This window comes from Gadus morhua, chromosome 5 (assembly GCF_902167405.1).
Source record: "Gadus morhua chromosome 5, gadMor3.0, whole genome shotgun sequence".
NCBI lineage: Eukaryota > Metazoa > Chordata > Actinopteri > Gadiformes > Gadidae > Gadus > Gadus morhua.
Window position 1 is genome coordinate 19,021,474 of NC_044052.1, and position 9,142 is coordinate 19,030,615.

Here is a 9,142-nt window from a genome sequence, read left to right on the forward strand (position 1 = left end):
TGAATCTTAATAGGAAATAAACCCGGCGGTGGGTGTTGATTGATTGGGTCAGTCGGCGACACTGCGGGTCTCGGTGTAGTCCTTTAAGGAGTCAATTACATCTCCTGCATCCCACTGAATTGATGAGAAGATGAGAGCGTTGACCTATGGGGAGTAAAGAACAGCGACGTGCTGAAGTGATGACTCCGGATGTTTGGTATTCTACATACCAAATATGTGAAAAGCATGTTTCATTGGAAGATTATGGATTTGTGTGTCGATCCTACTTGGGATTGCGCAGCCTTTGTCAAGCCTTGTTTGTCTTTGGAGGTTTCTTTGGTGATTTGGACAGAAGGTTGAGAGACAGAAAGGCCAGCTTTTTATGAATTTATTTATTGAAAATGAAATCAGATCTTGATATGTAACGATGATGTTTTGGGGTTCCTAGTTTCCGCTCTAATCCACAGATTCCATCTCCAGGTCTCTCTTCTCCTGGGTTCCGTCTCCCCCAGCTTCCTGTTTGCCGCGGTTCACTTCCTGCCCACAGCCGTCCACCTCCTGCCCACAGCCGTTCACTTCATGGGCCTGAGCGCACTCTTCCGATTGGTCCTCCTCCGCTAAATCCCGTGTGACCTCAGAGAGTCCTTGTGATTGGCTCTCGTCCACGTCCTGGAAGAGCAGCTCTCCGGGGACGACGTGGGAGATGGTGAAGGAGCTGGTGATCTCCTGCAGACGGGCCTGCTCCGCCTTCAGGCTGTTCAGCTCCTTCACCAGAGGGGTCTCGACTGCGGGAGCAGGAGGAGGAGCAGGGGGAGGTGCAGTCGCGGTGGTAAGAGGAGTAGGAGCAGGGGGAGGTGCAGTCGCGGTGGTAGGAGGAGCAGGAGTAGGAGCGACCAAGGCATCTCCTTCTGGTTTCTGAGCAGCAGCCACCACGGGTTTCTTTGGTTCCTCCTCCTTCTCCTCCTTCCCCTCCTGCTCCTCCTTGGGCTTTGGGTGAGCGGCACCCTCGGGTGCTGAGCCCCCAGCCGCCTGCACCTTCTGGGCCAACGTCTTCCTCTCCTCCTGCAGGGCCCGGCAGAGGTTCTCCAGCTTCTGGTTCTTGGTGGTGAACAGCTCAAACTCCTTCTCCTTCAGCGTTTTCTACCGCAGGAAACACGGAGGGAACAGGGAAAGGGTCAGTTTCAGCGGATGTTCTTTCTGCAATTTCATCTGTGAAATTAGATGAAGCATGATCAAATTGCTGGGATATTTCCACGAGAATAAACTTTTATAGTAGAATTTGTCTGAAGGTGCAGAAGAATGTTGGGTAAAGTAACTGTGTTTATTAAGATATAAAAATCCTTTTACTTGACATGAATAAATAAAATGTGAACAACGACAGTACGCAACGTTATGAACAACAACATTATGTTCTGTTATGAACAAAAACATAAGGTTATTTTATGAACAACATCATTACGTTACTTAACAAACAGCAACATAATGTAGCGGTACAAACAACAACATTATCCTACGTTACAAATAACAATAGTTCACGCTACGAACAGCAACATTAGGTAACGGTATGAACAACAACATTAACGTTACGAACAGCAACATTAGGTAACACAGCCAACGACAACTTAACGTAACACAAACAAACAACGAGATAAAGTAAGGTAAGGGAGGGCTCACATCGGACACCATCTCCAGCAAGGCCTTGTTGCAGCCGTCGAAGCGAGACTTCCAGGTCAAGCACTCCTTTTCAAGCTTCTTCATCTTCTTGGACATCTGGAACCAGGAGAAACAAGATGGTAAGGCCTCCTACAGTCCAAGCTGTTTAGAAAATATCCATTGTTTTAATTTGTTTCAAGTTACAGTTTTTAGTGCGAGTTGAGTAGAGTCAACTTTACAGGCCCTGGTCGATGTTAATCTTGCTAGCCTGCATATAGAGAGTACTTCCTGTTAATTCTACAAGTGAAAAAAATATTAATGTGAATACCATACCAGGCTGCTATTTTTTTTTTTTTTTTTTTTTTTTTTTTTTTAATTATTATTATTATTATTATTTTTTTTATTATTATTTTTTTTTTACTATTTTACTACACTACTACTACTACTACTCCTTTATGATGCTTTGATCAAAATGACTTAAAGAGATCTATGAGGTACATTTCATTAATAAGGATTCTAAGGCCCAATCCCATTTCTACCCCTTACCCCTTCCCCTTACCCCTCCCCCTTGTTTTGAAGGGGTAAGGGGAAGGGGTAAGGGGTAGAAATGGGATTGGGCCTTAGTCATCTCACAGATGCCTACAGAGAAGTTCAAACCCAGAACATTTCAGCTTAGAGTCAACACTTACAGCCACTAGACTGTTCTGTCTCAACATATCGACCAAACTCTTAGCGAGTTCTAGACCTTCTAGTTAAATCCGTTCGTTAGTTTGAGAGTGTCCCACCTTGTCCATGTCCTGCTTGAAGCTAGCGTAGATACCGTGGCTCTTGGACACGGTTCCCTGGAACTCGTCAAACTTCTCAGAGTAGGTGGCGAGCTGCAGAACCCGGGAGGAAGAGGAGGGAGGAAGAGGGGGGAGGAAGAGGAGGGAGGAAGTGGGGGGAGGAAGAGGAGGGAGGAGGAAGGGGAAAGGGAGGAAGAGGAGGACAGATGGGGAAGGAGGAGGAAGGGGAGGGAGAGAGAGAGGAGGTTGGAAGAGGGGGTAGGACAGAAGGTGAAAATAGAACATCGATATTTAATGGCCTCTCTTTTACCCGTACCTGTATTTAATGGCCTCCCTTTTATCCCCCACCTGTGTTTAAGGGGCTCTCTTTACCCTTACCTGTATTTTCAAATCCACTTCCTGCTCCTTCATCTTCTTGGACTGCAGTTTGAACTCTGCCGACTGCTTCACCAGCTGTGGAGCGGAGGATGTGGAGCATCAACACAGAGAACCAGAGAACCAGAGAACCACAGAACCACAGAACCACAGAACCAGAGAACCACAGAACCAGAGAACCACAGAACCACAGAACCACAGAACCGAAGAACCACAGAACCAGAGAACCATAGAACCGAAGAACCACAGAACCACAGAACCCCTAACAATCGCTAGGTTAACCTATTCCCCGTTTCCAACAAAGAGAGCTATTGATAAGCTGCTACACAATGCTAAGTACTATTTTTGTGCCGGGTCGTACAACATACAAAAAGTGTGTACATCGAGTGCCAGGATGTACGACACACAATAACTGTGCGTACATTAAGTGCCAGGACTTACAACGCACAGTAGGTGCGTAAGAGGGGGTGGGGGGCACGGGGGGAGCCTATGCAGAGTCTCCAGAACTCTGAACAGGGGAGTCTGTCCCCAGGTCGTCTGGGGCTGGACCGTGGCCCGTGTGTGCGTGGAGCCTACGTACGCGCTCCTTCTCCAGCCGGTGGCGTTCCTCCGCCTCCTTCAGGATCATGGAGGCCTGGGCCAGCTTGGTCTCCAGGAGCTTCTCCTTCAGGTCTCGGTGCTTGAAGACCTTCTCCAGGTTCTGGGGGACATCACAGGACCACTTATTGCTTTCAGCGGTTTTTGATCGCATACGATACATTTCTTGTGTGTGTGTGCCTGTGTGATTGTGTGTGCATGTGCGTGTGTGTGTATGTGTGCCTGTTTTTAAGTGCGTTTGTATGCCTATGTGTGTGTGTGTGTGTATACCTGTTTGTGTGTGTCTGTGTGTGTGAGTGTATGCTCATGTATGTGTTTGTGTGTGTCTGTTTGTGAGTGTGTTTGTATGCCTATGTGTGTGTGTGTGTGTGTATACCTGTTTGTGTGTGTCTGTGTGTGTGAGTGTATGCTCATGTATGTGTTTGTGTGTGTCTGTTTGTGAGTGTGTTTGTATGCCTATGTGTGTATGTGTGCCTGTTTTTAAGTGCGTTTGTATGCCTATGTGTGTGTGTGTGTGTATACCTGATGTTTGTGTCTGTGTGCACCTATGTGTGTTTGTGTTTGTTTGTGCATGTTATCGTGCGTCTCCCCCCACCGTCTCCCGCTGGTCGTACTGCGAGATGAGTCCCTTGAGCTTCTCAGCCAGGGCGCTGTTCTCCTGGCACAGCTGGGTGTTCCTGGAGCTGTGCTCCTCGATCTGGACCTGGATGTCCCCCAGCGTGCCCTGGAAGTGGGTGGTGATCTCCTTCCTCTTCAGGTCGTCCTCACGACACCGCTGCAACGTCTCCTCCTGTGGACACAGAATGTTAGCCTGATAGCATTAGCTTTAAGGCCGGAGGGGACGTTAGGCTGATAGCGTTAGCATCACAGCCGGAGAGAACGTTAGCCTGATAGCGTTAGCATTTAGAGAAAGTTAGCCTGATAGTGTTAGCATTAAGGCCGGAGAGAATGTCAGCCGGATAGCGTTAGCATTAAGAGAACGTTTGCCTGATAGCGTTAGCATTAAGGCCGGAGGGAACGTCAGCCGGATAGCGTTAGCATTAAGAGAACGTTAGCCTGATAGCGTTAGCATTAAGGCCGGAGGGAACGTTAGCCTGATACCGTTAACCTGAAGAGAATGTTAGCCTGATAGCCGGAGAGAACGTTGGCCTGATACTTTTAGCATGACTAGTTAGTTTGGAGGTCAGTTAGGAGGCTGGGGTCCTAGAGAACTCTAGGGGCCTCTAGGGGCGAACCGTCTGGTGGTCAGGTAGGAGGTTGGTCCGTTAGGAGGTCAGGTGGGAGGTTGGTCAGTTAGGAGGTCAGGTGGGAGGTTGGTCTGTCAGGAGGTCAGGTGGGAGGTTGGTCCGTTAGGAGGTCAGGTGGGAGGTTGGTCAGTTAGGAGGTCAGGTGGGAGGTTGGTCTGTCAGGAGGTCAGGTGGGAGGTTGGTCCGTTAGGAGGTCAGGTAGGAGGTAGGCCAGTCAGGAGGTCAGGTGGGAGGTAGGTCAGTTAGGAGGTCAGGTGGGAGGTTGGTCAGTTAGGAGGTCAGGTAGGAGGTAGGTCCGTTAGGAGGTCAGGTAGGAGGTTGGTCAGTTAGGAGGTCAGGTGGGAGGTTGGTCTGTCAGGAGGTCAGGTGGGAGGTTGGTCCGTTAGGAGGTCAGGTGGGAGGTTGGTCAGTTAGGAGGTCAGGTAGGAGGTTGGTCAGTTAGGAGGTCAGGTAGGAGGTTGGTCTGTCAGGAGGTCAGGTGGGAGGTTGGTCAGTTAGGAGGTCAGGTAGGAGGTTGGTCAGTTAGGAGGTCAGGTAGGATGTAGGTCCGTTAGGAGGTCAGGTAGGAGGTTGGTCAGTTAGGAGGTCAGGTAGGAGGTTGGTCAGTTAGGAGGTCAGGTAGGAGGTTGGTCAGTCAGGAGGTCAGGTGGGAGGTTGGTCTGTCAGGAGGTCAGGTAGGAGGTTGGTCAGTTAGGAGGTCAGGTAGGAGGTTGGTCAGTCAGGAGGTCAGGTGGGAGGTTGGTCAGTCAGGAGGTCAGGTGGGAGGTTGGTCAGTTAGGAGGTCAGGTAGGAGGTTGGTCAGTTAGGAGGTCAGGTAGGAGGTTGGTCAGTCAGGAGGTCAGGTGGGAGGTTGGTCAGTTAGGAGGTCAGGTAGGAGGTTGGTCTGTTAGGAGGTCAGGTGGGAGGTCGGGCCCGTGGGGCGCTGACCTTCAGGGTCTTGTTGTGCCGTTGCAGCTCCCTGCAGAGCCCCTCCAGCTTGCTGCGGGCCAGCACGGCCCTGCTGTGTTCGCTCTGCAGCTGGTCCTTCTCCTTCAGCACCTGCAGCAGCTTCTTCTGCACGACCTTCAGCTGCTTCTGGTCGCCGCGGTGCTCCTCCAGCTGTCGCCGTGGAGACGCAAGGGGGAGAGACGATGGAGGAGGACGTCACCAAGGGGAGGAGGAGGGACACACACACACACAGGGACACACACAGTGTGTGAGGCCAATGTAGGTGTCGAGGGGGCGCACACACACACGCATCTATAGACACACACACACACACAGGCACACGCATAGACACACACAAACACACGCACTCGCATATAGACACACACACACACACACACACACACACACACACACACAGGCATAAAGACACACACACACACACATACACCCATATTGTTAGACGCACACAATCACAGGCATAAAGACACACACACACACACGCTTATAGACACAAATACGCATAGAGACACACACACACACACACACACACACACACACATATAGACACACACACACATACAAGACGCATGTAGACACACAGATGGATGGGTTGTTTCTGCGGTGGTGGTCGCGCTGGGAGACTTACCAGCTCAGCGTGCTTCTTGATGATGGCTTCCAGTTTGAGTTCTGGAGTTCCCAGCTTGTTTAGACTCTGCATCAGTAGCATGGCTTCCTTACCTATACACACAGACGCAAACGCACACATACACGCACAGATACACACACACACACACACACACACACACACACACACACAAATACACACACACACACATGCACAAACACACACACACACACACACACACACACTGAATGTTATGCTTCATCTTAAACACACTGGAACACATCTGTCATCCTAAAATACAACGTTTACAAGCTATGCTGCGTGAAATAAATTGTTTGGAACAGATTCTCCTAAATGTAGCTTCAAATATTTATCCATGTTGAGTCGTCAGTGTGGCAGACCAAAGTTCTGGAGGCAGAAGAGGACCAGACAATGGATATAAGCTATTCTCAACGTCACCTTGACGGAGCCCCTCATATTCCATAGCTGGTTTTAGGTGTGTGTGTGTATGCGAGTGTCTTTTCTTTATTTAAATTGATTTGGTTATCTTCATTTTTGGTAGATTTGGTAGAATACGAAAATGATCATACAAAAAAAAGTGTATAGCTGTACAAACTACACCTTGAGCACAACAGAAGTAACGCAGCCCACCTGAGGAAAAAAAAAAATTACCTGTACCCGAAATAAATCATCTTAGCGTGCTGTGCCATGGAGGTGCTGTACCCACCCAGGTTTTTAAGCATCTTCTTCTCCAGTTTCTGGTCCCGGCGGGAGTCGGTGTGTTTGGTGCCCGTCAACTCCTCGGGGTCCTCGGGGTCCACAGCGCCCTCTTCCGTCTGGTAGGTGTTAATGATGTCCTCCAGCCGCTGCTCCAGGTCGTCCGTCGGGTCTTCGACGTGCTCTTGACCCGTGGGGAGGGCCACCGCCTCTGGGGCCACAACGGCAACTCCACCGCTTTTTGGGCAACTCTCCATTATTCTCAGCGAGTACTGAGGGGAAAATACCAAACAGTAGGCCACATTTCAGCACGTTATTATTGTTTGGTGTTAAAAACAGACGTATATATATATATATATATATATATATATATATATATATATATATATATATATATATATATATATATATGATAAAAACGTTTCTACCCTGTTGATTCAATTGAACCAAAGCAGCCATCCAATTGGCTTTTATAACGATTTGATGGCGCGGAACGAGACATTATTCAACATTTCAACATGAACAGAAGGTCAGTTTATTCCATTCAGAACATAGGGAAAGGTGGACCACTTAAAATACTTGATATACATTAGCATTTAGCGGTCGGTTATTCACTATAACCGAGCCACCGTCCGATGGCCCGCTGTGCTAGCCCGGAGGCTCGTGGCCTGTTTACGTGCGTAAAATTAGCCCGCCTGTGCGCAGCCTTCATGCGCCTCCACGCGCAGAGCGCATGACACCTGTTCCTGGGCGGGCGGTCTATTTTAGGAACTTCTTAATATGGGCAAGTTATTTATTTATTTATTTATTTCACAATTCATTCTTATTGATGTCAACTTCGTTTGCACGTTACATGTCCACCTTTGAAGTGGTCTATTTATAATGGTACAATTCAATGTTGGCAACCAAACTCTGATTGTTTTTTAACAAAAACAAAGGACAAAAATGATCCGCCTTTGAGGTTTATAAATCAGCTATAGGCTTCTTTTAACGGCGTGGAGAAAGCAGGGTTATTTTCTCACTCTTGTTCTGGGAAGCAGGATTGGGCGTGCATTTCAAGAAACACCACGGGGTGATTTCAAATTACGCATGTCTCCCGTTTCTAAACAACTTGTGATTTCCCAAAAAAGTAACGGAGATGATCTTACACATAACTTAAGCCAATGAATGCATAGATACGCTCCGAACCCCCGAACTTCTCCGGGGAAGTGTTTAAAGACAAAGTCACCCAATCAACCAATCAAGAAGCCCGAAACAATAGTAAGCAGCGCAACAGTTCGAGGAGAAGTTCGGAGAACCAGGTGCAAACTCGACAGGCAACCGACACACACTATTGATTATTAGGCTAAGGTTACGTTTTTTTCCATTTTATCTGGATAGTCAGCGTGGTGCGGGGTAAACAAGTGAATCAGCTCTTACCGGGGCCGCGGTGCTGAGGGAGAAGACGTGAAGCGTGGAGGGTTAGGACCTCTGCTGCCAACGCATGCACCGACAGCTGTGAAGAAGTCCTCCTCAAAATAACCCAGCGAGGGGGGTCTGGGAGCTGGGACGGGGGAAGGGTGCTGGTGTAAAGACAGAGTCCGCACATCACACCGGGTCACGTTCCTGCTGTCCGGACTGCCGCCCCGCAGGGAACCAACCGGGCACCTGATAGCCAGATTACGCTGGTCACCACGGCCATGAATGAAACGACATTAGCAGTGTGGAAATTTAGATAGGCAACAGAGTGTAGTGTAGTGTGTGTGTGTGTGTGTGTGTGTGTGTGTGTGTGTGTGCGTGTGCGTGTGCGTGTGCGTGTGTGTGTGTGTGTGTGTGTGTGTGTGTGTGTCTGTGTGTGTGTGAATGGTTGTCTTGTCCGTGTCTTTGAGTGAGTGTTTGCTTACGTGTGTGTGTTTGACTGTGTGTGTGCGTGCATGTGTGTGTGCGTGCGTGCATGTGTGTTAGCCTGCGTGTGTGTATGTGTTTGCCTGTGAACATGTGAAGAAGAAATCGGGCATGAAAAATGTGTTCACAAGTGTTTTCTGTGAACATCTTGAGCCTCCATTTTATGCTCTAGTGTCTGCTGCTGCAAAGCCTTTTCTCAGAGGCTAATTTTATTTTCAGCCGAGGTGACAGCCGCACAGCTGAGGAAACGACAGGCCTTGGAGCTGAGAAAACTAGAGATAAGAGAGAGGGAGAGAGAGAAAGAAGAGAGAATGAGAGAAGAAAGAGAAATAGGCGTGTGTGTGTGTGTGAGA

At 48.7% G+C, this 9,142-nt stretch overlaps 1 protein-coding gene across 1 annotated transcript; it reads right to left on the reverse strand.

Annotated features, from left to right (window-relative positions):
* Positions 1-352: 352 nt before the first annotated feature.
* txlnbb (taxilin beta b) lies at positions 353-8,617 on the reverse strand. The gene is made up of 10 exons (XM_030356395.1): positions 8,325-8,617; positions 6,916-7,177; positions 6,210-6,301; positions 5,564-5,734; positions 3,985-4,179; positions 3,373-3,492; positions 2,796-2,870; positions 2,418-2,510; positions 1,654-1,749; positions 353-1,119 (listed from the first exon to the last, which is right to left on the reverse strand). The coding sequence occupies exons 2-10, from the start codon at positions 7,160-7,162 to the stop codon at positions 436-438; spliced, it is 1,773 nt and encodes a 590-aa protein (XP_030212255.1). The 5' UTR covers positions 7,163-7,177; positions 8,325-8,617; the 3' UTR covers positions 353-435.
* Between the last annotated feature and the right edge of the window lie 525 nt (positions 8,618-9,142).